The sequence below is a fragment of the Elephas maximus genome, chromosome 20 (genome assembly GCF_024166365.1).
Source record: "Elephas maximus indicus isolate mEleMax1 chromosome 20, mEleMax1 primary haplotype, whole genome shotgun sequence".
Taxonomy (NCBI): Eukaryota; Metazoa; Chordata; class Mammalia; order Proboscidea; family Elephantidae; genus Elephas; species Elephas maximus.
In genome coordinates this window covers 27229414-27256862 of record NC_064838.1, presented here as the reverse complement: position 1 = coordinate 27256862, position 27449 = coordinate 27229414, and the positions used below count along the sequence as shown (strand labels likewise).

Here is a 27449-nt window from a genome sequence, read left to right as displayed (position 1 = left end):
GTGGTTGTTGTTAGGTGCCGTCGAATCGATTCTGACTCATAGAGACGCTATATACAACAGAATAAAGCACTGTCCGGGTCCTGTGCCATCCATTGTTGCAGCCACTGTGTCAATCCATCTCATTGAGGGTCTTCCTTTTTTTTTTTTGCTGACCCTCTACTTTACCAAGTATGATGTGCTTCTCCCAGGACTGGTCCCTCCTAATGACATGTTCAAAGTATATGAGACAAAGTCTTACCATCCTCACTTCTGAGAAGCATTCTGCCCGTAATTCTTCCAAGACAGGTTTTTTCGTTCTTCTTGCAGTCCATGGTATATTCAGTATTCTTCGCCAACACCGTAATTCAAAGGTGTAAATTCTTTGGTCTTCCTTACCTTACTCATTGTTCAGCCTTCACATGTGGCGAATGAGGATACCATGGTGCACATTAGTCCTCATCTTTTTTTTTTTAACACTTAGATCTTCTGCAGCAGATTTGCCCCCATGCAATACATTGTTCGATTTCTTGACTGCTGCTTCCACAGGCATCGATGGTAGATCCAAGTAAAATGAAATTCTTGACAGTGTCAGTATTTTCTCTTTAAAAGGTTAAAGAACTGTATTTCTTATACCAATATTATGTAATGACTTCATTTCTTGGTGAACTTTTAAAAAATCTACCATTAGAATTACTTTTTTTTAAATCCTCTGTGTTGATTCTCTGTTTCAGTTTATCCTTGTGTGGGCCGATGGCAGCTTACGTGAATCCTCATGGATACGTGCATGAGACGCTTACTGTGTACAAGGCCGACAACTTGAATCTTATAGGTCGGCCTTCAACAGAGCACAGCTGGTTTCCCGGGTAATACCATGGTGGTCTTTTTCCTTTATGCTTTAATTGCTTAGAAAAGAACCCGAGTCCTAAGCAGAATAGACAATGAAATGAGTATTTAAGTACTTTTCATTCCATAAATGATGAGAAATAAATATCTTTTGCATAGTCTCACTGAATGTAAAGTTAGGGAGAAGGTAAAGTTAGGGAGAAGGAAGGTTGGCAATGTAAGTTATCCTCAAGTGAAATACTGTACAGCTAATCCAAACTTGTTTTGCTGTTATCCCAGTCTGAAAATTAACGACCTAGTAAAACTGTATCTGGACCATATTCTGTAATATATAAAACCAAAGAATGTTTATCAAGCAGTGATAGGCTAAAATGATGCAGAAACCATTGAATCTTGATCTTCTAATTTGCATGACTTTTGTGCTTTAGCTCAGGGGTTCTCAAAGTGTGATCTCCATATCGGCAGCATACCTGGGAACTTGTTAGATTCCCACAGCTGTATTGTCCCCAAGAACCATATTTATCACTTGTTTCAAATTCTAAATCAGCCTTCTATTAATTCTGAATCAGTCTTATTTTGAGAGAGGCAGGCTGAGTAGATTAGTAGCTATATTGGCTGTTCTGGACCTTGTCAGTTAGATTGTCCCATTTTATTTGGCACTCTTAAGGACTAAAACTAGAATAAACTTGTTAATATAAATACTAAACATTGGATACTATATACCTAGGAAAAAAGTTAGGAAATTACTTCAGTTGCTTTGATACATGTTTCTGGTTAAATTATCTAGCAAAATCATTTTTATTTTAGAATAGCACTTATTTTCTTTTTTGTGGGGAGTGGGGGAGATAGGTCTGAGTTGTATCTTTTATGCAACATTTAGTGCATATATCTTCAATATCTTCAGGGGGTGGTGGTTTTCTAACCTGACTGCAATGCAAAACTGCAAAGGAAAAAGCAGGTCTAAGTTAGAATGTAGTCTTGGCACCAGCAATTTTGTGTAAAGGAATCTAGTTAATAAAATTACTATTTTCTTCCTTTGCAGTAGAGAAATTAAGCATAGCTTATGAGAATATAGTTAGGTCACTATATTTAAAGACTGACATACTACCATAATGAAAGGTACAAATTAGAGAATTGTTTTAAAAAGTTATTGCAGTGAACTGTAGTGATCAAGTCTCAAGTCATAGTATTTGGTTTATCAGGTCATCAGACTTTGAGTCCACAAATGTGTTTCTTTAGGTGATAACCTTTCCTTAATTTTGTAGGTATGCCTGGACTATTGCCCAGTGCAGGATCTGTGCAAGCCATATTGGATGGAAATTTACAGCCACCAAAAAGGACATGTCACCTCAAAAATTTTGGGGTTTGACTCGTTCTGCTTTGTTGCCCACAATTCCAGACACTGAAGATGAAGTAAGCCCAGACAAAGTAATACTCTGCTTGTAAACAGATAGGGTGGGGATAAAGTTATTTGAACAAGTTGGTATTTTTAAATCAGATCTGCTTTGAAAATGTATTGCCTCTGATTCATGCCTGAGTAAACAGCACCATTACATGGAGGGCTGCTTTTTCTTAGTCAAGCTGTGTATGAGACGATGAAAAGCAATCTAGAATGTAAGCACGGTTTCAGGAGTATCTGTATCTATTTCAGTAGCTTGGTACCATCTCATTGATAGGTCACGAAGGTATCTTTGAAAGCGATGACATTGTTGTGTACAAATAAAATATAGGAATGTTTTAAATTCCTATAATGCGAGTTTAGTCACTTGATCCTAATGTATGGGCCAGCATATTTATATCAGTGCTTCAGCTTCAGACAGCAAGTTCTGAAAGCTAGGGTGCCAAGCACAAAGTAAATGTTCCTTTTTGAAAGAGGCAAGTGGGTGTATATTATTGGATTATTGGAGAAAAGGGCTTTGTTCCTTTTAACTTTGTTTAGCTTCTCTAAGATTAATGATTTGTAAATCTTGAAAGTATTAAAGAGTTAAAATATGCAGTTTAAACCCAAAAATAAAGTTGTCATTTCCTTAAGTGAGAAATAGTATTTTTTGTGTATTTTTGAACTATAAATGCAGTTACTGTTCCATATGTTCCATACATAAAAGCAAGCCTTAATCTGAACCTAAACTATTGTGGGGCAGAGATGCTAAAACATACCCCTGCATACAGGCTAGAAGTGGTATTGTATTCAATGTAAAATGGAAGAAAATCTGTAAGTAAACTTTAAAAGAAAGCAAAACTAAAACATGCTTTGTTTAAATAATATATCTACTCAGAAGCAGATAATCTCGCTGTAAGAAATAATTTTTTTAAGATAGACTGATGTGCCACCTACCTCTTTGCTTACATATTCAAGGATTTAGTTGATCTTTTTACATTTGTGTAATTAATGGTGATCTAATGGTGATACTCCTTCATAATTCAGCGGGAAAAGTTCAAAATAGGGTCAAACTTCAAATTAATGTGAGGCCAAAAACAGACTGTTGTTACATTTCTTATGTTTTATTTTTATTTTTTTACCAAACATGTAATGGCTTTTGATTGCCTGGACCGAAAATGTTGATTATCATGTAGCATATTTTCATGTAGCGTATTTCTGTAAACAGTAAATGAAAAGCAGCACAAGGATGCTGTTAATTGCTTAAGGTATGTCTACAGCCTTACTTGATTTGCCCAGATTGTCATTTTTTTCCTGTGCTCTATTACTACTGATAATATCCTTGTGCTTATAGATGTGATAACTTCACTGGTTGTTCATATAGTCTTCACACTGAACTAAAAACTTATTAAATGCTGTGTATGCTCCAGGGAGTTCTTTTCAGTGTAAATCTAAAGCAGTTACAAAAGCAGTTACAGTGAGAAAACATTGTTTTTACCTTTGCCCTGTAGGCTGTGATCTCAGAATGCTGTGATCTCAGAATGTTCTATATTACTTGCTTACATTTGCAAAAGAATTTTCTGGTATATAATTATGCACATATAACACTTTAAAGGTAAGTGTTTACATGTTACAAAAACCAGACCTCTGAAATAGCTAAATCTGCACACTTCCCATATAGACTAGTAGGAATTCTATATGGGGTCCAAGTATATTTTTTATAATGCATTTAATTACTGACCTGTGTGCACTCATTTCTGAGGCTCCCTTCTTGCAACATAGCCCCTAAGTTTTTGCCACACTTCCTCTTAGCTGGACTTCAATAGAAATATTTATGCATTTCAAATTGTTTTAGAGGTCCAAAATTGCTATCACTGGCTACACTACATAGAAAGAAAATTGGTTTCCTCTCTCTGTCAGAATATAGCAGTTGAAATAAACAACAGCTGTTTACAACAGACCCATTTACCTACTGAGAGCACTTTTACCTACTGAGAGCACTTACTTAGAACTTGAGAGCACTTAGAACTTAAATCTTTAAAAAGCACATCTATCAGGAAATTTCAATGTAAGTGTAATATGCCATATAATCCTCTTAAGAAAAATTAATATTACATTCAAAAAAAAACCCAGTGTTGGAATCACTATATATATATGGTACCTGATATATACATACTGTCAGATAACACATTTATTATCTTCTAGTTCCAAATGCAATATTTATTAAAATAATAGATTGAAGAGTAACTCTCAAGCTATTCACCATGATTTAACTTTCCCAGGCTAGGTATGTATGTATAGGTAAAGAAGCCATTATGATAGAAAATAACTACATATTAAAACATACCTTGCCAGACTAAATCCTACATGTATGACTTCTAACTACCTGGGACATATGTTAGTATTTGTATTTTATATATGGTGTATATATTTTATGCAAATTTGTCAACTTACTTCCCTTTTTTTGGAATTCAGATAAGAACTGACACATGGTACAGTAGACAATCCAATTGTTTCAACTGGATCAATCTTAGTAATTCCCAATGCCACAAAAAAGAAAAAACCTAGATAAAGAGAGGAGAAGCCAACTATATATTCTCAGTAGGAGCTATTTTAAAAGAATTATAAGGTTCAACAATAAGAAGTCAGAAAGAGAGGTAGACTTCAGTGCCTGAAATATACTGATATGTCACCAAGAAGACCTTTAAAGAAGTCCTCAAAGCAGATTTTTATTCTGCAGTATATATTTAAGTCTCCTAAAAATCTCACCAAGGGACAGGGGAAGAAAACCCAGTCTTACCAAAAATTTTCCACCTTTTATTTAGTAGCCAGTTCTCATCAGTTCTTCTTGATGTAACTCAGAAGTTCATCTTTTTCCATTTGGTAACCACTTTTTTTCCACTGTTCTCGCAACTGTTGTAATAGAGCTCCGATTTCTTTTCCGGAAGAAATACCTGCTTTTCTGATGTCATGGCCACTGACAGGAAATGGAGGAATGGACCACTGCTGCATTTCCTTCAGAAGACAGTGCTCTCCTTGGTACTTCAGTAGTTCACACACACGAGTAGTTGCGTCAGATTCCCTAGACTGAGTTCAAAATCAAACAGTTTCATCACATAGTAGAATGCTTTATTAATGATCTCACCCTAAAATTTAAGTAGTGTGAGGATTTTCATTTAAAACAAAATATACTGTAGGTCTTAGTTTTAATAAGGCAGATGATACTTAAGCCTAGTATCTACTTACGTCTATAATGAAGTCCTGATAGGGTTTCAATGGTTCTGAACTATCAGTTGCTTTAATTAAATCTTTCCTATTTTTAATTATAAATAAACCAAGATTCTTCTCTTCTTTTGAAATCTTCAACCTCAAATCCAATTTTGTGATATCATCCTGTACTCTGAATAACGAGGCCAAGAGAGTCATCGGTTTTGATGAAAAACCTTCAACATTTTTACTGACTTTCTTAAATTCTTCTAAATTTGCATTAGCAGGTAAACCTGTTGGAACAAAAACATTTTTCACAAGTTTTTCCAGTGGACAAATAAATTTAATAAAAAAACTTTCCTAATCAAACCATGGTTGTTAGAATATAGAAATGTCCTATCAATAAGGACTCATAGTCTAATAGGACTCCAGGCCGATGCTCCATCTTACAAGTGAACCACTGATACATTGTTGCAATCCTCTTCCATGTCACTCTCCAAAACCTAGACAAAGGCCCTAAGATGTTCTCACTGCCATTAACAATCTCAATCAGGAAGTTCGGAGGCAGTGGTGATGGCAGTATATTCACAAGAAATACTTTTCCAATTACAGACTTCTGATTTCACACCCACCCACCCCCCACTCACAATAACTGTATGTCTTTGTGCAAATGGTTTGTGCGTTACTACTAACCTTAAGGTTGGCACTTTGAACCCACCCAGTGGCACCATCGAGAAAGGTCTGGTGATCTCCTGTAAAGATTACCGCCTAGAAAACCCTATGAAGCAGTTCTCCTCTAACACACGGGGTTACCAGGATTTGGAATCAATTCAATGGCAAGAGGTTTGGTTTTAGGTATTTAAAATATATCCAAATTTCCTGACATGTGATAATATAATTCCGCTGTTCCCTTTCTGAATATTACTTGTAACACTTAACAATTTCTACAGAAGTTACTCTCCTAAGTACTTTACAGGTATTAGCTCACTGAAGCCTTTTAGGCCTCTTACTAGACAGATGCTATTATTTTCGTCCCCCCTTTTTAGACTCAGAAACCAAAGTTTAAGGAACTCATCCAGGTCACAAAGCTTAGTGGCACAGCCTCATTCTAATCCAGGTCTGTCTGCCCAGCTCCAGAGACAACCGAGTGTGCTGTCTTGGAGCTATTCTATAACCACGACAAAGCTGTCCTACCCCTGGCCCCAAGGCTTATCTTATTCTAAAATATTCCATTTCTCCCTTAAGAATATCTCTTCAACTAGTCAAATATTTTTCCTCAAGAAATTGTAAACCAGATCATGGCCAAAAATTCATGTATTTTACTTCTTGCTCTCACCTATGTAAGGAGCCACATCAAGATCATACATTAGATGAATCAAATGATTTACATGGTTACCAACAAGAATTTTTTTCAATTCCACCCAAATCCTCTCTCCTGATATTCCAGCCAAGCCTTTTGCATTTTCTGCAATTGCTTCCAAAGTTTCAGGATCATGGTCACCAGGTTTTTCCACAATTCTCCCATAAAACCTGCAAGACAAAAGTCTCAAGTAGTATTACCTCTGTATTGGCATATCACCAGAAAAATCTGTTTTTCATCTTTACAGATACTATCCCATGTATCTATTTAATCAGAAACAAGTAACAGGATTAGTTAGGTCTAGGAGGGACCTTAGAAATCATCTGGTCACCACTTCTTTCCAGATGAGAAAATCAAGATCCAATAAAAAATAAGTAATTTGTTTAAGGTTGAAGCGCTGGTGGTGCAATGGTTGAGAGCTTGGCTGCTAACAAACTAGAACCCCAAGGTCTCCAGATGACCAGTTTTGAGTTCTCTCTACCAAAACATGCATAATTTCTAGAATAACTATCTTGCTTTACATCTCTCAGAGGGCAAGATGAATCACGGTGGCTGAGTCAAGAATGCTACAAAGATTTTGATATGAATTCATTTTAAGTGTTAAAAACATACATATTTAATCGTAAAACATCTCAAACTATTTTTCTATTGTCTTACTACTCTTCTCTTGCATTAGAATACAACCAATGTGTGTAATACCATTCACAACTCTACACAGACTCAAAAAGATCACATGGTACAACAAAACTACATTTTGAGGAGGAGCTAAACCATGAAAAAACTGATGTTGGATTTCTGTCTATGAAACTATCCAGTTTTGGTGTCCCTGAACGGCACCAACAATTAAGTGCTTGATTAATCTAAAGGCTGGTGGTTCAAACCCAACCAGAGGTACCTTGAAAGCCTGGCAGTCTGCTTCTGAAAGGTCACAGCCTTGAAAACCCTATGGCGCCAAGTTCTACTGACACACACGTGATCACCATGAACTGGAATGGATTTGATCGCAACTGGTTTGGTTTTTTTTAAACTAAAAAACAGTTAACTCATGTTGGATTTTTATTTTTGTCTATGAACTATCCAGTTTTACATTAGGGTGAGAAAATAAGAACTAGTAAAAGATCATCAGTCTTGCCCCAAAAGGCGTCATACTTTAACACAAAGAAATCGGATGCAAGAATGACACACTTCACCAACTGTCCCAACCTGGGTTTTCTAAATGAAAAAGCAAAAAAAAAAAAAAAAGATTGCCAACTTCCCTGTCTTCCAATCTCTCTTTTTCTCCCTCTAGCTCTTATAACTGTGTGTATATAGCTTTGATCCCCCCTTTTTCTTTCCCCCGTCTCTCCACCCACTCCCATTCCCCCCACTGTAAGAACCAGGAGACAGGATAGCAGGAATTTTGAGGGTGGGGATTTTTTTTTCAGTTTTGTTCACTGCTGTATCCTCAGCAACTAGAACAATACCTGGCACATAATAGGCACACACTAAATATCCACTGAATACATTTTAAAATGTCCAACCAAAAATATCCATGTTAAAGAATAACAAAGCCTCACACTGCCTGATTTTAGAACCTATTATACAGCCACAAGTAGTCAAAACAGCCTGGTACTGGTACAACAGACATATAGACCAGTGAAACAGAATTGAGAACCCAGATGTAAGTCCGTCCACCTGTGAGGAGCTAATATTTAACAAATACCCAAAGTCTGTTAAATGGGGAAAAGACAGTCTCTTTAACAAATGGTGCTGGCATAACTGGATATCTATCTGTAAAAAAAATGAAACAGGCCCCATACTTCACACCATACACAAAAACTAACTCAAAATGGATCACAGACCTAAATATAAAAAATGATTTAAGATCATTGAAGAAAAAATAGGGACAACCCTAGGAGCCCTAATACACAGCATAAATAGTGTACAAACATAACAGTGCACAAACACCAGAAGAAAAACTAGGTAACTGGGAGCTCCTAAAAATCACACACACTCATCAAAAGATTTCATCAAAAGAGTAAAAAGAAAACCTATAGACTGGGAAAAAATTTTTGGCTACAACATATCCAGTAAGAGTCTAATTTCTAAAATCTACAAGATACTGCAACACCTCAACAACAAAAAGATAAATAATCCAGTTAAAAAAGGGGCAAAGGATATGAACAGACACTTTGCCAAAGAAAACATTCAGGCTGCTAAAAGACACATGAGGAAATGCTCATGATCATTAGCCACTAAAGAAATGCAAATCAAAGCTACACTGAGATACCATCTTGCCCCAACAATGCTGGCACTAATGCAAAAAACACAAAATAACAAATGTTGGAGAGGTTTGTGGGGAGACTGGAACTCTTACGCACTGCTGGTGTGAATGTAAAATGGTACAACCACTTTGGAAAATGCTATGTCGCTTCCTTAAAAAGCTAGAAATAGAAATACCATACAATCCAGCAATCCCACTCCTAGGACAATATCCTAGAGAAATAAGAGCCATCACACCAAAGGACTTACGCACACCCATGTTCATTGCAGCACCATTCACAATAGCAAAAAGATGGAAACAACCTAAATGTCCATCACCAGACGAATAGATAAATTATGGTACACTACACACAATGGAATACTAGGCAACAATAAAGAGCAATGATGAATCCATGAAACATCTCACAACATAGATGAATCTGAAAGCATTATGCTGAGTGAAAATAAATGAGTCACAAAAGGTCAAATACTGTATGAGACCACTATTTTAAGAACTCAAGAAAAGGTTTACACACCAGAAAAAGCATTCTCTGATGGTTACGAGGATAGAGAGGAACGAAGAGGGGAATTTGCTAACTAGATAGTAGACAAGTGTCCACTCTGGTGAAGGAAGGACAACACATCATACAGGGGAAATCAGTACAACCAGACCAAAGCAAAAGCAAAGCAGTTTCCTAGACCCATCCAAACACCATGAGGGACAGGGGAGCAGGGGCGTGGGGACCATAGTTTCGGGGGACATCTAGGTCAACTGGCGTAACGAAGTTTGTAAAGAAAAGGTTCAACTTTGGTGAGCAGTGTCTGGGGTCTTAAAAGCTTGTGAGCAGCCATCTAAGATACATCTATTGGTCCCATCCCATCCACAGCAAAGGAGAATAAAGAAAACCAGAGACACAAGGAAAATACTAGCCCAAAGGACCAAATGAACCAGAGACTCCACCAGCCCAAGACCAGAAGAACTAGATGGTGCCCGGCTACCACCAATAACTGCCCTAATAGGGAACACCACGGAGCTTTCCAGACAGAGCAGAAGAAAAATGCAGAACAGAATTCAAATTCACGTAAAAAGAGCAGACTTACTGGTCTGACAGAGACTGGAGGGACCCCTAGAATTATGGCCCCTGGGCACTCTGTTAACCCAGAACTGATGCCATTCCTGAAGCCCACTTTTCATACAAAGATTAGTCAGGCCTATCAAACAAAAAATAATACACATGGGGAATGTGCTTCTTAGTTCGATCAAACATACAAGACCAAATGGGCCATTCCTGTCCAAAAGCAGGATGAGACGACAGGAAAGGACAGGAACTGGGCAAGTGGACACAGGGAACCCGGGGTGGAGAGGGGGAGCATGCTATCACATTATGGGGATTTTAACTAATGTCACAAAACGATATGTGTATGTATGAATTTTTGAAAAGGAATTAACTTGAGCTGTAAACTTTTACCCAAAGCACAGTAAAAAAAAAAAAAAAAAAATCCATGTTCACATTAGTAATTTATGATGATAATAATGCTATAGAGTTAACAGCACAAATAAAGCAAAACTCAGCAAAATAAAGGGGACTATACTTGTTTTCAAAGCTTTTATCTATAATATGAAAACTTACATTCACATGCCTGTGTGTTAAATCTAGTTGCAGACACTTGAGCTTATTTCATGGAATCTCATAACTGGAAGCCATAAAGGATATCCACTCTACCACTCACACCCTTTAGGATTCAATTCATTAGTGATCTACATTAAATGACTAATAACTGTGGCTACATCTTAGTGTATGTTCTATTATTTGTAGTGAGAGATGGTTTACAAAATTTCAAATTTAGAGGAATACTGTTTATTGACAAAATATGTATCATCTATTACAGAATATTCTGAGTGACCCCAACCAGTGAAAAATGGATTATTACTAGACATGAACTGGCCAGTTAGAAAAGTATTTTGAGAAAAGAATTTGGAGTTTAAAAATCACTGCTACTCACAAAACCATCCAAATACATTTGATATTTACCAAGTTCATCCAAGTTTTAAGTATGTTTTATACTTTGATTTTTCACTGGTCTTGTGAGGTGTCAGATTTTCCCATGACCGTCCATGCCTATAAGCCCTATTGAAGAAGAGCCGTTCATTCATGACTCTGTTCCCATCACCTAGCATGTGGCTGACCTGCGGTGAAGCACTCAAATTTCTGTGTAGTGAAGGAAGATCAGTCAAGAAGAAAAAAGGAGATTTAAAGCTGAATTATATAAAAGATCATCACAAACAACCTCCCCTCCTGCCCCCCCTCCCAAAAAGCCCACCGGTGTTGAAATATGTGTATATTTGGGGAATAAAAATACAATATGAAGTATCCAGGTAAGAGCTCACTCATAAGTTAACAGGCGACCAAGTCTCCACTGGAGACAGATATTTGGAATGTCACCATATTGTACACTGACTTGTGCATTTCACACTACCAGGCCTGTGCTCAGGTGGTGGCATTATTAAACACTATATTGTTAATGTAATTTCTGAAAACTCAAACCTGAAGTATCTTAAAATTCGAAGATAATCTTCTTGTATTCTCTGTTTAGCATGTCCAACAAATCGAACTTTCTTATTTTTTAAATCTTCATAACCATTAAAGTAGTCAAATAATGTACCATCAAAACCTAATGATTAGAAAAGAGGGGGGAAAAAATCACTATTAGCAAATAAGGATTGGAAAGCCCAAGAACATCAACATAAAACTATCATAAACAAAATTCAGTAAGATGAAGAGTCTGAAAATTAAAATATTAATAGCATTCACATATAGCAACTATCAAATGGAAGATATAATGAAAAAAAGGGCTGCATTATAATGACAACTAAATAAAAATACACCCAAGAATAAATTAAACAAGAATATGCAAGACCTGTACTGACGAATGTCCTATGGGGTCTCTATGAGTCAGAATCAACTCGATGGCCGTGGGTTGGGTATTGAAAATACTTGGGACTCATGTATCTGACAGGGTTTAATATGCAGAATATATGAAGATCTCCCACAACAACAAAAAGACAACCCAATTTAAAAAATGGGCAACGGACTTGAACAGACATTTCTTTAAAGAAGATTTTACAAATACAAATTGCCAATATGCATATGAAAAGATGGTCAACATCAAAACCACAAGGAGATGCCACTGCACACATTAGGATGGCTATTAAAAAAAAAAAAAAAAAGACAAGTGTTGGTAAGGATGTGGAGAAATTAAACACTCATTCATTGCTGGTGGGAATGTAAAATGCAGCCACCATGGTAAGCTGTTAGGTGGTCCCTAAAAAAAAGTTAAACATGGAATCCACCATATGATCCATTCTTGGATAAATACTCAAAAGACTTGAGAGCAATGACTCAAACATATATGCACCCCAATGTCCGTTCAGCACTATTCACAAGAGCCAAAGGGTGGAAACAATCTAAATGTCCATCAACAGATGAATGGCTAAACAAAATGTGGTGTATCCATATAATGGATTATTTAGCCATAAAGAGAAATGAAGTTCTGATACATGCTATTATATGGGTGAACCTTGAAAACATTATGCTGAGTGAAGCAAGTTAAGACACAAAAGGACAAGTATCATATGATCCCACTTACATGAGATATTTAGGATATGGAAATACATGGAGACAGAAAGTAGATTACTGGTTATCAGGGCTGTAGGATAGAGGAACGGGGAGTTATTGCTTAAGGGGTACAGAGTTTCTGTTTGGGATGATGAAGCTGTTTTGGAAATAAATAGTCATGGTTATACAACATTGTGAACAAACGTAATTAAAGTCACTGAATGATACATTTTAAAATGGTTAAAATGGCAGATTTAATGTTATGTGTATTTTACCACTGGAGGAAAAAAAAAGCTACCGACACTGACAGACCAAAAAAAGCACTTGTATCACATGGAAAGATGCACAAAGGGCATGCAGTGGTCCTGGCCAGGAGGCCTCAACATCAAAAGATGAGACCTGCTGCCAGCGAGTTGATTCTGACTCATAGCAATCCCCTTATTACTTTATAAATTTAAGGCAATTCTAATCAAAATACCAAAAGGTTTGTTGGGATAGGGACAACAGGACACCAGACAAGCTAATTTTCAAATTAACGTGGAAAAGTAAACAAGGAAGAATAACCAAAATAATCTGGGAGAAAAAGAAAACTGGAGTAACAGAAGAAACCACAGGAAAATATTTTATAGTCCTGGAATAAGGAAGAACTTTCAAACTACAGTTACAAACTAACAAAGCAAAACAAAACACAGACACACACACCCACCCCCCCCCCGCCCCAGAGCATTCAAGGAAATGACAATAAATTCAACTACATAAAAATCAAATAAGCCTGCATGGCAAAAGCTATCACAAAGCCAACTCATAAATGACACACTAGAGAAAGTATCTGTAACTCAATATCAAAGATAAATGGCTAATTTCCCGAATATATAAAAAGCTCTTACCAAAAAAACCATTAAAAAAAAGGGGGGGGGGACTCAAAATATATAGAGGAAATAACAAAAGTCTCTTCTAAAATGCAGATGTTCAACCTTAGCCATAAATACAAATGTGAGATGGCATTTTTCACATTTCTATCTATAATAGCAGCAAATATCCAAATGTTTGCTAACACTGTTACCAAGGATAGGTGAAACAGGCATTCCTGTTCACTGCAGATGGGGAGGCTTCATTACTCTTCACTGCAGATGGAAAAACTTTATTATACAACCTTTTAAACTTTGTGAATTCTGAACCATTTTAACCTACTATTCATTCAAAATTATGTTGTAAATTTAAAAAATCCCCATTACAAAATACTGAACATACACTGAACAACAACAAAGTGAAAAACAATTTTCACATAGGCACACAGAGCCTCATTTATTAGTAGGATGACCACTTCATCCCAGTTTGCCAAGGACATTTCTGGTTTTAAGATCACAGATTACACATGCCAGGAAGTATCTAAGTCCCAGGCAAACCAATGGTATATACCCTACATACCAAGGAAAAAAAGAAACCCTTAAAGCAAAGACAGAGGCATCACTCAACCACCCAAATGGGGAAGTGAGTGATCCTATGAGATGCCTCCTCTGTAGCATCACAGGAAAGACGCACTGCCACTCACTACTTAAAGGAGCCCTGGTGGTATGGTGGTTAAAGCAACTGACGGCTAACCAAAAGGCTGGCGATTCAAAACCGGCAGTGGCTCCTCAGGATAAAGATGTGGCAGTTTGCTTTTATTTATTTTCATAAAATAGTATCTTGAAAAGGAGTATTAGTTTCAGTTAAATATGCTATGACAAGCCAGTTACAAGATTCCATACATTGCACTAGTTGGACAGTTTATTCTAAGTACAAACCATGTAAGAAGTAGTAATACCTGGGGCTTTGACCACATAATTAACAGAAAACATACCATTAAATGGGCTTCCTCTGGCCATACACCAGAAACCCTGGTGGCGTAGTGGTTAAGTGCTATGGCTGCTAACCAAAAGGTCGGTGGTTCGAATCCACCAGGCGCTCCTTGGAAACTCTATGGGGCAGTTCTATTCTATCCTATAGAGTCACTATGAGTCGGAATCGACTCAACGCCAGTGGGTTTGGTTTGGTTTTCTCGCCATACATCACCTAGACTTTGGAGCAGTAGGTTCTAATCATAACTCTCTGTGACTTGAGCTAATTTACTTAACCTCTCAGTCTCCGCTTTCTCATCTGGCAAACAGGTTTAATATCTACTTTAGGAAGCTTTTCTGAGGGCTGAGACAAAGCATATCAAAGTACCCACTGACTGCCTAGACGTACCTAGATTAGGCGTCACCCTTTCACCACTACTGCTGCCACAAACTAAGTGAGGAACACTGGATGTTTCATTCCTCTTTTCTAATTCAAAGTCTTAAACATAAAGAGATTATCTACAGTTTAAAGTACAAAAAATAATGCCTCAAAAATGCACCAAAGGGGCAGTGGTGGTTCAGTGGTAGAATTTCCACCTCCCACCCAGGAGACCTGGACTCAACTCCCAGTAAACCCACTTCATGCACAGCCGCCACCTGTCTGTCAGGGGAGGCCTGTGTGTTATGATAATGCTGAACAGGTTTCAGCAGAACTTCCAGACTAAGACAGACTATGGAAGTAAGGCCTGGTGATCTATTTCCAAAGGCCCTACGGATCACAATGGTCTGATCCACAACCAATCATGGGGATGGCACAGTACTGGGCAATGTTTTGTTCCACCGTGCATGGGGTTGCCACGAGCTGGGGGCTGACTCGACTGCAGCTCACAAGAAGGCACCAAAACACTAATTCACATCTACTCTCATTGAGTCTCATCACTTCCACTAACAAAAAAGTTAAGCTGAAATGACAAGTTACATCTTGCATGCCAATTCTGATTACTGATATTTCCAAAAGTACAATGATATGAAAGAATTTTAGGTGAAGTCTAGGCTCAGGAGAAAAAAGGTGAAGTCATTTACAAATGTGCGCCGTGGGCGTGGGAAGCAAGGAGCAAGTGGGACGTGCATGTCACACACGCCATCAGATAGTGCAGAGCAAGAAGAATGACATGGGGGGGGTGTGTGTGCGCTAAAAAGTTAACACTGTTTAGATTAGTAAGTTAACACTGACCAAGTGCATACCCGTGCTGGGCGCCATTTGAAACATTTGCAATGATTAACTCCCTTAATTCTCACAACCACCCTACAGAGGAAGACAATATTAATATCCCCATTTTATAGCTAATAAGTGATGGAGTCAGAATCAACCCAGGTATTCTAGCTCCAGCATTAATTCTTTTAACCAATATGGTACACTGTCTCTTAGACTAAATTAACACAACCTCTCAAGTTGGAGAACATTTCCAGAATGCAAATTCACTTGAAAAGAAGACATGCTGGAAGACTGAATTAAAATACCAGCTTATATCCATATAGTACCTAAAAACATAGAATTGACAGTAAGATCTCTGCGCTCCGCATCTTTCTGCCAGTCTGTTGTGAATTCTACCTCTGCATGTCTTCCATCTGTGAGGACATCAATCCGTAGTGTAGTAATTTCAAAATTTTCTTCATGAAGCTGCAAAATACATGTTGTTTTTTTTTTAATTAATTTTTAATATCATTGGATGCATTGAAAACAGGGCTTGAAAGGGTTTGGTTTGAACCCCAGCTGAGAATTTGCATTTCCACCCCAAATGTACTGAATCAGAATGTACATTTTAACAAGATCCCCACGTGATTCTTATAGAGAACTTGTTAGAAATGCAAATTCTCAGCCTGGGTTAGAACCAGAATGAATGAGTTTGAAGCCGATTGAAGTTTGTCTCCATTAAGGTATAGTACTACAAGCTCTGACAATTAGAGTATCTTATTTCTTTTTAAAGTCAATTAGTAGGGTCGCTATGAGTTGGAATCAACTTGATGGCAGCTTTTTCTTTCTTTAGTGTACAGATAGCTTGAAAAAGAAAGAAAATACCCACAATATTCAAAGACAGCTCCAAAGAATAATATTTACAAAAATAATACCCAGCCTAATAAAAAAGATGAGTTTGACATACAATGAATTTACAAAAATGGCAACTGATACATGATATGGCAAAAGGGAGGGAGGAGCCTTAAAACAGTGTATTCTGGTTCTCCAATCTCAAATTAGGCTACTTTTAGTAAAAATATTTAATAGCTGTAGTTTGCAAAGACCTGAGTATCAATTTATAGACTATATATCGTGAGCAAATGACTGATAGAGATATAAACTTAACAGATCCTGCAACTCCTTTGCAGGTAACCATCTACCCGTTGCCATCAAGGTGATGCCAACTCATAGTGACCCTATACGACAGAGTATAACTGCCCCATAGGGTTTCCAAGGAGCAGCTGGTGGACAGAACTGCCGACCTTTTGGTTAGCAGCCTGAGTTCTTAACCACTGCACCACCAGGGCTCCATTAGTGAGGTTAAAATAAAGTGCTACACATACCTTGGGAAGAGAGATTACCTCTAGCTGGGAAAAGCTGAGGAGCTTTATGATAGAGAAAAAGAACATTTCAAATGAAAAGATGGTCAGAGGCACAGTGGAAAGAAACAGGCTACATGTAACAGAGAAAGTCTGCCCGACAAACAGCACACTAAGCATTTCGAGATGGACAACAAAGGGTCGCGGATGTCAAGCTGCATGTGGACTATCTCTTCATTAGGAACTGAAAGTCTGAAAAAGAATGAAGACTGGACGGTCTAGAATTCTGTTCTAGAATTCCTCTAAATCTCCATACATACTCTGCCTAGAAATAAGCTAGTTCTCACTATAGAATTCCAGAACACAGGGATTTGAGGCACCAAGCATCCCTAAAGGCAAGAGGTAAGGAAAGAGTTTTGAAACAGGAAAAACTTTTAAAATCATTACTAGAAGCAGCTAGATCCCCAGAATGCCTCCCTTACCAAGGCTAAAAACCAGAGATTTACTCTCTATAAAGGTTGAACCAAAAACCATGACTTGGGGCACCAGGGACAGATGGTAATGTGAGTGAGGCACCTCAATGAAAACAAGATTGAATGACCTGTGCCCCTTTCTCCGCTTGGCTTTCAAAATGCTACTTAGCCAGGCTCATTCCCTGGCCTAACAATGGAGGAAGGATTCCTCTCTGATTCCTCCCAATAAAAGGTCCTACTGACACTGACATCACAGTCTCACAGCAAAGCTACAATAAAGCCCTCAAGTCCCTGTGCTAACTAGAGCATCACCCAGATATAAAGCGAGAGCCCAAGAACACCCATAATTTAAGGAAAGCCAACATAAGAGACAGAAAAAGCTCAGAGGAAAGGGAAATAAGAGAAGACATCACCATCTGGAACAAGAACAAGATGCTTTTAAAAGAAATATTCTAAGAAACACTTCCTCAAAATTTAAAAGATAGCAGAAGTTGCAAATATAACAGAGAGGCTGGAAGATCAATTTAAGGCACTCTCATGGAAACAAAAGACACAAAGATAGAACAGAGGAGACAAAAAAACTAGAGGATCTGGCCCAGTGCCCCAATATCTACATAATAGGAGTTTCCAAGGGAGAAGACATTTAAGAAGGGGGATGAAATTATGAAAGAAATACAAAAGGACCCCCTAAGTACCCAGCACAATAAATGAAAAATCCAAACCAAGCTACATCATCTTGAAATTAAAAACACTAGAGATTTAAAAAAAAAAAAAAAAAGAAGCCCCAGTGGCACAGTGGTTAAGCACTCGCTGGTAACCAAAAGTTGGTGGTTCAAACTCTGCAGGAGAAAGAAGTGGCAGTCTGCTTCTGTAAAAATTACAGGCTTGGAAGCCCTATGGGGCAGTTCGACTCTTTCCTATAGGGTCGCTATGAGTCCGAACTGACTTGATGGCAAGGGGATTAGAGATAAGATCATAAAAACTCCCAAAAGGAAAAATAATCAGGCCCTCGAGCAAAGGAAAAACCTGAATAGGATCAGACTTCTCAGTGGCAACACTGGAAGCTAGAAAACAATGATAGGCCTTGGCTTTTAGATTTATAAGTGGAAATTAACTCAGCCTAGAATTCCACAGCCAATGAAATAATCAAATCAGTGTGAAGGTAAAATAAAAATAATTTCTGACATCCAAAGCTTCAAAAATTATACCTCCCCAAACACCCTTCACAGAAAGCTAGCTGTGGTTTTTGGATTATTAAAATAAGCATGTAAACTAAGAAAGAATACACACGAGATCCAGAAAACTGGACTTCTAACAAAAAAAGAGGCTGGACCCCAAATTCTTATAAAAAATACCAGACTTAATGGTCTGCCGGAGACTAGAAGCACCCCGGTGGTCATGGGCCCCATACCTTCTGTTAGCTCAAGATAGGAACCATTCCCCAAGCCAACTCTTCAGACAGAGATTGGAGTGGACAATGGGGTAGAAAATGATACTGGGGAAGAATGAGCTTCCTGGATCAAGCAGACACATGAGACTATGTTGGCATCTCCTGTCTGGATGGGAGATGAGAAGGCAGAAGGGGCCAGAAGCTGGCTGAATGGACACAAAAAAGAGGAGTGGAGGGAAGGAGTGTGCTGCCTCATTAGGGGGAGAGTAAGTAGGAGTATATAGCAAGGTGTATCTAAATTTTTGTATGAGAGACTGACTTGATTTGTAAACTTTCACTTAAAGCACAAAAAAAAAAAAAAGAGAGGCTAAGGAAATTCTCAGGATTCTTGTGAGGAAAATCCCAAGATGAGGGCTTGGAACAGACCTAGAAACCAACCAGTCCAGACTGGAGCCGGAAGACAGAGCGTAGCAGGTGAGAACCAAACCAAAACCAAACCCAGTGCCATCGAGTCGATTTCGACTCATAGCGACCCTACAGGACAGAGTAGAACTGCCCCATAGAGTTTCCAAGGAGTGCCTCGCGGATTCGAACTGCTGACCCTTTGGTTAGCAGCCGTAGCACTTAACCACTATGCCACCAGGGTTTCCAGCAGGTGAGAGGGCTCAAAAAATAAAGGGAACTGAAACATGATGTGTTTAAGTCTATTGAGAAGAGTTTCCCAGTTCTGCACAGAGTACAGGATGAATCAGTAGTTCATGGAAAACTATGGAAAAGAAAAATGTTATTAACTGCAAGAAAAACAAAAGACATGCAACAGAAGAAATGTAATCAGAGCATACTATACAATCTGGCTACAAAGAACACAAAGTCATAAATGTAAACCCCGAAGCCTGATTTAACCAAAAATTATGATATAAATAAACTGGGAACAAGAGGGAAGCAGAATCGTGTGTGTGTTGCTAGGAGAGGTGTGATAAGAAAGCTCAATCACCTTCCCTAGTGGGAAGTCAACAGACAGCATCTTAAAACCTGGGAAATTGAGAAACAAACAAACCTAAAAACTACAGCATACACAGGTCTTTTTTAGAAACGTGGCAGCAATAGGTACCTACCAAAACAATTAGTTGGAACTGCTCACAACAGAGGAGGAGGAATCAGGATTTTTTTTTAAGGGGGGCAGGGAGCTGTTAGACATTTATTAGCTTTATTTGCTTTCTAACTATGAAAAAAAATTAAATTTAAATATTACAAAAAAAAAAAAATGTAATTTTTTTCACTCACCCTGGCCGTGATTGTTCCATGTTTTTCTCCTTTGTTGTTGATCATACGAATCCCAGCCGACTGAAACATCTCCTTCATTTGAGAGGGGGTGGCCGTGGTTGCAAAGTCCACATCTTGAGGCTTCACTCCATTCAGTAAATCCCTCACCGCTCCTCCTGCTATTCTTAACTCATGATTTTCTTTGACAAATAATTCTGGGATGAGGGAAGAGAGATTTTTATTTGAATGAGTTTAAGAATCACAAAAGTACAAGGTTTTCCAATCTCTTAGAGATACTCAATATCATTTAGCTGAGCCCTTTCTTGTGAAAACTGAAAATGTGGACCGCAGAAGTAGGATGACTTGCCTACAGTCAAACACCTGGAAGAACTGTGGGGAAGCAACCACTTGCTGAATTTTTCTTTGCTGATTCAGAAGACTATGCAGAATTCCAGAGTGCCTCAAGGTCATTGACATAATTTGAATTATTACTAAAGAGTAAGACAAACTATTCTGCTTCCTTTTTCCAGGCTTATGCGCATACTCTAGAAATGGTGACTTGTTCTTCAAAGTATTTCTCTCTAAGTGTAGATGTTGATGTAATGTGCTCATGCAACCTTTGAAACTACCAGGGTTTAGACAACATTAGTCTACCACACTACTTATGAAAAACATCAAGGCTAAGAATCCTTCAAAAAATAATCCACATATGATGTTTAAAAATCAACTCATATATCTGCTCCAGATGAGGTCACATAAACACAGGAGCTGGTAGAGGGCCTCCTCACAGGAAACCCACAGCTGACTCCTCTGTAGGTACAAGGCAAAGTCCACGATATAACTACACCCATATGACAAAAGGACACCACATGGAATCTAGTAAGAAAGACATTCAGAAGCTGGCAACCAGGAGCTGGCCTGGTACTAACAGCTGAGCCTTGGTGTTGCCACGTGCAGGCCTGGCACTCAAAGCTAGGCCTTAGTGTCCTCCCTCCTGTTGGACATAAGCAATTTTATAGACAATCAACATCAGACAAGGCCACTCTCTGACCATAATGGATCAAGACAAGAACAAGACCGCTTTATAATCATTGCCTAAACAAGGACAAAACATGAACATTGCCCGAGCCACCACAAAAATGACCAAAGGTCCCCTCCCTGTCCTCCCCACTCCGGCTAATATGAGTGACTGCCGTTTCTCTAAGAATTACAGCTTCAGCCTTGATCTAGTTTTCCCTTCTTCTAGGTAAGATGTATTAAGACAATCACAGAATTACCTACCCCTACTTCCTGACAGCATCCAATCTACAACAAAGCCCTACCTTCCTTAAGTCCCCCTCAAAACCCACCTGACACATCCCAAATCCTCTAAATCCTTTCTAACACCCATTTACCAGGCCCCTGGGTGGCACAAACAGTTTGCATTCAACTACTAGCCTCCAGATTGGCAGTTTGAACCCACCCAGTGGTGCTCCAGAGGAAAGGCCTGGCTATCTGCTTCTGTAAAGATCACACCCAAGAAACCCGATGTAGCAATTCTACTCTGTAACACACAGCATCACCAGGGATCAGAAACAATTAGATGACAATTGGTTTGGATTTTTTCAATTAGCACACTCTTACCGAGATTCCCCACAGTTCCCCATATTGGGCTTCTTCCTCACTGCAAGGAATAACAACCCAATTTGTTCAGTAACAGATGTGCTCCTGGTGGTCTTTGGCTGACACTAGCATTCAGTGAAGTGCATCATACACTGGGGTTCTAGCATCCTTGATCGTAACTCAAAACATAATCCTCCATCCCCACCCCAATCAGCTGTTGTCTTCTGTTCATTCTCATTCCCACCCTCCTCCTTCACCTATTCTTCCCAAACCTTTCAGCTCTGCTCCCTGTAAACCCATTGTTGTCAGGTCGATTCCAACTCATAGAGACCCTACAGCCTCCCTAAAGTGATTTACTAAAAATAAACTCAGCTTCTTCCCTCCATTCTTGCCTTAACTAAAAGTTGGCTCTCCCACAAGGATACCACTTCCGTCAGCTCTCTCCAAGTACAAGTATTCACCTTCCTGTACTCCGTATTTCCGGTCAAGTCCCACTGACTGTATATGAAAGGTTCCTTAGTATGGGGCCCATGGTCCCTCATAATAAAATGTAGAAATCACATATATTAGTTCACAGTTTTCATGAGATTTATAGAGAGGTCCATGACCCAAGAGGTTGAGGATCACCAAGGTATTTCTGGAATCTATCTCCATTTTTCCCAGTCCAGGGGCTTTTTACACTTGTACAAGAGTCTCATAAGAGTGTCCTCATTTATCTCCCCACCTCCAGCACCACACCACCCTGCCCTTAAATCCAGCCTCCACGATCTAGACACTGGGATCGAAAACACCAGGAAAATCATGTTGTACAACTGCTCCTCATAACTACTCACAAGATAATTGCCACATTCTTTAGCACAAAATACAAGGGCCTCCATAACCTATTTCTGAGTCAATCACCTCTCACTAATCCTTGCATCACACTTTATGTGTACCTAACTCTCCTTCAACTTTCCCTTTGTAACTGCTCATGTGGGTCACTTCACCTAAATACTTTCCTAACTTCTTTACCCAGGTGGCTGTCAAACATCCCAGCCCACGACCCACACTAAGACATTACATAATTTCATGAAATAATACCTAGCCTTACTACATACCCTGTAATCTAATACATTCTATGCCAGTCTCTCTCCTACTCCCTCTTCTTTCCTCTCCCGTTTTTTTTTTTTTTTGAACGCTGGTCATAACCATTAATTTAACTTCATGGTCCACTACTGGGCCACCAAAGAGCCCCAGTGGCACAGTGGTTAATGCGCTCAGCTGCTAACCAGAAGGTTGGTGGTTCAGACCCACCAGCCACTCCGCAGGAAAAAGATGTGGCAGTCTGCTTTCGTGAAGATTTACAGCTTAGAAACCCTATGGGGAAGTTCTATTCTGTCCTATAGGGTCACCGTGAGTCAGAATCGATTCGATGACAGTGGGTTTCTGGTTTTGGAATGGACCACCACCCACAGTCTAAAAGACACTGACCAGCTCACTTTTCCTCATGCTTCCTGGAGGTGGGGTTATGAGAAACATAGCCTGGCATACTCTCTATACTTATTAATTACAATAAATTATTCATTTATGGCTTTGTCTCCACATTTTTCAGGGTAGAAAACCTATCTTACTCATCTTTATACCAACTTGGCTCACAATGGAACTGAACTGTGATAGCCTATATCCTAGTAATGAAAAACATAGCTTCATTTCAAAGTTTTGTTTCCTTTATTTCATTTATTATTTGTTTCCTTGAATTAAAACAGTATCTAAGAAGCTGTTTTGGAATGCAAAAAATGGCCAAGTCTCACTTTGATTTGAACTGACTTTAAATAACCAAATACAGAAGGCCATGGCTCAATTCACACAGTTAACCACTGTTTTCAGAGTCTCATGCTGGCCTCACTAAGATAAAACTGCAAGTTCAAAGACACTGGGTAAAACTAGATTACAGAAAAGAGATTAGAATTCAAAGTAATCTATCATTTTGATTAGCTCTATGCTATTAAACTATTTCCAAAACACTCAAAGTTCAAGATTTTAAAAATAGTATTTTAATACAATTGAGAAGGGCATATAAATACATATCTGTGCATCTGCGTGGAAAAGTAGTCATAAAAACTATCAGAAATACACAATTTTATACTGACTTAATACAGGACTACCAAACTTTAAGACTCCTTTATTCCTCCATCACTGACATCGTTCATCTTTCAGATACAGAATTACATTCAGTATTCTAACAAACATTGCAAGCTACATACATACCCAGTGAAAATGATACCGAATCCAATTAAATTATAGATTTAAGCCTAATAATCAAGAAACGTACAATCTCATCATCTGGAATTGTGTTAATTTGCTCCACCTGCCTCATCTGATAGTAAGCTTTTGTTAATGATTCCTGTTAGCAATCCAAAAGACCATGCCATTATTGTGGCAGCAAACTTTATACTGATCTCTTCCTTTTTAAATTTTCAATCAAATTTTCATTAACTTCTCCCTTTTACAATTTTGAATTTTGGTTACTGGAGGTTAGGGAAGGGAAGTGAACAAGTGGTACAAATGGGAAGATGAGTTTCCAACATGACGATTACTACTGGAAGACAGATCTCTCCTTCAGAGTTCTCAGAGCCCCAAACTTCAAGAGTGACCAGCTACTCCTATTGCCCCAAATGTAACTGTGATGACTATCTGGGCTCACATACTTAAGCAGCTGATAACGGACCATCCAACCCTATCATCTATGGCCAAAAAGCCAAAAAAGTCCCGGCTCATCAACTGACTGTTACCCAGGCATTCAGAACTTCAGTCTCATCTGTAGACTAGGGGAACAATCTTATATACCAAATATACAAAAAACAAAAAAAAAAAAAGCAGAGTAGCAGTTGAGGCTGCTTATGTACAACCAAACACCTCATGGGATTTGGTTCCTTGGTTTGGAGATTTAAGGTCATGATTTCATGGGACATCCAGTTAACTGGCCTAATACCATATTTAGTGTTTCTATTCCACCTCCTAGCTCATTGTGTAGTGCCTAGAGTCTTCAAAGCTTGCAAGCGGCCATCCAAGGCACAACAATTGGTCTCTATTCACCTGCAGCAACAGAGGAAGGAGAGTTAGGAGGAGGATATGGAATGTGTGGCTAAGTGCCTCCATGAACAACTGCCTCCTCTGCCATGACACCAGAATTACATGGTGCCCAACTACCATTACTGGACATTTTGATCAAAGATTCCATATAAAAATCCTGATCAAAAGGGCAAAATGCAGACCAGAATTCAAATTCTCACGGACTCTAGACTTTCTGAAGCCATTGAAGGTAGATGAACCCCTGAAACTATTGCCCTAAGATAATCTTTAAGCCAAAAATATCCCCTGAAGTCATCTTAAAACCAAACAGGAGTTTAGCTTAACTAGTAAAAAAAGTCTGCCTTGAGCATTATGTTCTTTTAAAAATTTATACGGAATCAGGAAACCCTGGTGGCGTACCGGTTAAAAGCTATGGTTGCTAACCAAAAGGTCAGCAGTTTGAATCCACCAGGTGCTCCCTGGAAACCCTATGGGGGAGTTCCACTCTGTCCTATAGGGTCACTATGAGTCAGAATTGACTTGACAGTAATGGATCTGGTTTTTGGTTACGGGTATATGGAATCAAATTGACAACAGCAACTCAAAACATTAGACAGGAACCTTAGGGGGCAAAGAGTTTATGTTAATGAGGGAACAACAACTCAGAAAGGAGGGTGAGAATAGCTGCACAACTCAAAGAATGTAATCAATGTCACTAAATGGTAGATGTAGGAACTGTTGAATTGCTGTATGTTTTGCTGTGGATTCCCCACAACAACAAAATTTAGAAAAATAAAATGTGAGTGTTGGCTAGAGTAACATTAAGCCCCTCCATCTCCATTTACACAGGACTCCAGAGCATTCTAATCTCTCACCTGTTAGGCTCTTCAATCCTTCTGTGAAGAGTGACTGGAACTCTGGGGACTGCAACTTCATTGTAAACAGATACTGCTTCAGAAGGCACAGTCTACTCCAACTACAACTCAGTACGGGCCTATGCCAGGGGTGCAGGTACCTCAACATCTGGAAAGAAAGTCACCAACCATCCATCTACAAGGCAAACGTGCATGCACAAAAATGAAAATTAAAATTAAGGAAAATAAAGGGACACATTTCAATTTCCTTAACTGAGAGAACCCCACCACTTGTTCAGAGGAAAAATGAAAAAAGTGGCAGTTTCAACTAGATCTCAGCTTGCAGCTATCCCCTTTTGTACTTGGGGAGCACTTAGTACTATCTTTGCATAGTACATCTTACTGTTATAATACTCTCCTGGGAGTTCTTGGAAACCCTGGTGGTGTAGTGGTTAAGAACTACAGCTGCTAATCAAAAGGTCAGCAGTTCGAATCCACCAGGGGCTCCTTGGAAACTCTATGGGGCAGTTCTACTCTGTCCTATAGGGTCGCTATGAGTCAGAACTGACTGGATGGCAACGGGCTTGGCTGGCTGGGAGTCCAGTTCCAGCTAAAGTGTGAGCGGTACCGAACTACCAAGGAACAGTGGTTCCTGAAAATAAAACCAGAAGACTTGCAGGAACACTTGGTCTCCCCCAGAACAAATCTCAGTCAACGTGTAGTATCACCCTACCTCCCCTCCTCTCAAATTTACAGCTCAAGTGGCCATCTGGTGTATTTAATAGGAATTGTAAAATATTTTCTCATGACTTAGCTTTGCAATCTGCATCTTCCCCATTCACCATTTCCCATTAACGTGCCGTCGTCTCCTGATTGCCACCCACATCCTACCCTCCTCTCTCCATCATCAGAGTCTAGTTGTCTCAATAGGCCAGACCTCCGTGAAGCAGAAGCTCTCAAGGGACCCCGACCGACATTACCAGAGAAGGGCCCGGCCATTTCTTGGAAAGCATGTTTGAAAGAGGGTGTTTCCCACGAGGGGGCGAGTTCGCTTAACCCAGGCCACCTGGGAAGGAAAAACTGACTCCGTTTCAACCGTGGTAACTCAGACCTGAAATGACGTGTACCGCACCCCACCAGGGGCTGGGCCCAGAGAGCTTAGTGAGACACTGGGGCCCGGCCGCGCGAGAAATGCCCTGAGGAAGCCCGCGAATCGGCGCGCGAGCAGCGGCGCCGTGGGAAGCGGCGAGCCCCACCTTGGAGCTCTCTTCCCTAGCGCCGGAGGAGGCCTCTCGTCCACCCCGCTCCCGCACAACCCTGGGGCGACAAGACACGGGAGACGAGCTCGCTTTCGGTGCCACCGCCGCCCCTCCGCCTACGCGACCCCCGTCCTGCCCCCACGCGCTCGCTCACCAACCCTGCGGGCGCCAACGCCGCGCGCACTTCCGGAAGCCCGAACCTGCGGACGTAATCGGCGCACGTCGGTCGGCGACGAATGGGAAGGCGCAAACGGGGTGGGCGGAGCCCGCGTACGCTCTCTCCGCCTTTCTGTCAACCCTCGAGCTGAACGTGCGCCGTCCTCAGCCCGGGACTCCTGTGACGTCGGCACCGGCGGGCACGGGGGGCCCCAGAGAAGCCAGGCCTACCCAGTTGTGTTAATTACATCTCACAGCACCCCCGCTTGCCCCGAGGCGACCAGTTGTCCGTCTACACTGCACGCCTCTGTGACCCTGGAAAGGGACACGTCTTCATTTGTAAAATGTGGCTATTAAAATCTCTCTCAGGATTGTGGCCAGGCTTCAGTGTCATGTTACT

The 27449-nt window shown here is 39.6% G+C and overlaps 2 protein-coding genes across 6 annotated transcripts in view; one reads left to right on the top strand and one right to left on the bottom strand.

Annotated features, from left to right (window-relative positions):
- Positions 1–2841, top strand: part of CRBN (cereblon) — a 29092-nt gene extending 26251 nt beyond the window's left edge. The window contains exons 10-11 of one of the 2 annotated variants that reach the window (XM_049862040.1): positions 711–842; positions 2088–2841. In XM_049862040.1, coding sequence (XP_049717997.1) covers positions 711–842; positions 2088–2268 — 313 coding nt within the window. In that variant the 3' untranslated portion in view covers positions 2269–2841. The remainder of the gene's footprint in view (positions 1–710; positions 843–2087) is intronic. The other variant, XM_049862039.1, reaches the window with a different exon arrangement.
- TRNT1 (tRNA nucleotidyl transferase 1) lies at positions 813–27119 on the bottom strand. Of its 4 annotated transcripts, XM_049862044.1 has the most exons (9): positions 26615–26872; positions 25656–25830; positions 20149–20342; positions 15988–16126; positions 11555–11681; positions 6744–6937; positions 5447–5700; positions 5001–5287; positions 813–901 (listed from the first exon to the last, which is right to left on the bottom strand). In XM_049862044.1, exons 2-8 carry the CDS (start codon positions 25801–25803, stop codon positions 5039–5041), a joined length of 1305 nt encoding a protein of 434 aa, XP_049718001.1. In that variant the 5' UTR covers positions 25804–25830; positions 26615–26872; the 3' UTR covers positions 813–901; positions 5001–5038. The 4 variants fall into 4 exon arrangements, with proteins under 4 accessions (XP_049718001.1, XP_049717999.1, XP_049717998.1 ...); XM_049862042.1 differs by lacking the exons at positions 813–901; positions 26615–26872 and adding an exon at positions 27052–27119 and having other exon boundaries at positions 4287–5287; XM_049862041.1 differs by lacking the exons at positions 813–901; positions 26615–26872 and adding an exon at positions 27048–27108 and having other exon boundaries at positions 4287–5287.
- Positions 27120–27449: the final 330 nt, after the last annotated feature.

Bases quoted from the DNA above. Each gene is read 5' to 3' on its own strand.
- TRNT1 (XM_049862042.1), bottom strand. From the start codon at position 25,803: ATGTTGAGGTACCTGCACCCCTGGCATAGGCCCGTACTGAGTTGTAGT. The intron at 20,343-25,655 runs GTGAGAGATTAG...CCCTCATCCCAG, and splicing joins AGGATTGAAGAGCCTAACAG to AATTATTTGTCAAAGAAAAT. The intron at 11,682-15,987 runs GTACTATATGGA...TCTAATCATTAG, and splicing joins TGTCAATTCTATGTTTTTAG to GTTTTGATGGTACATTATTT.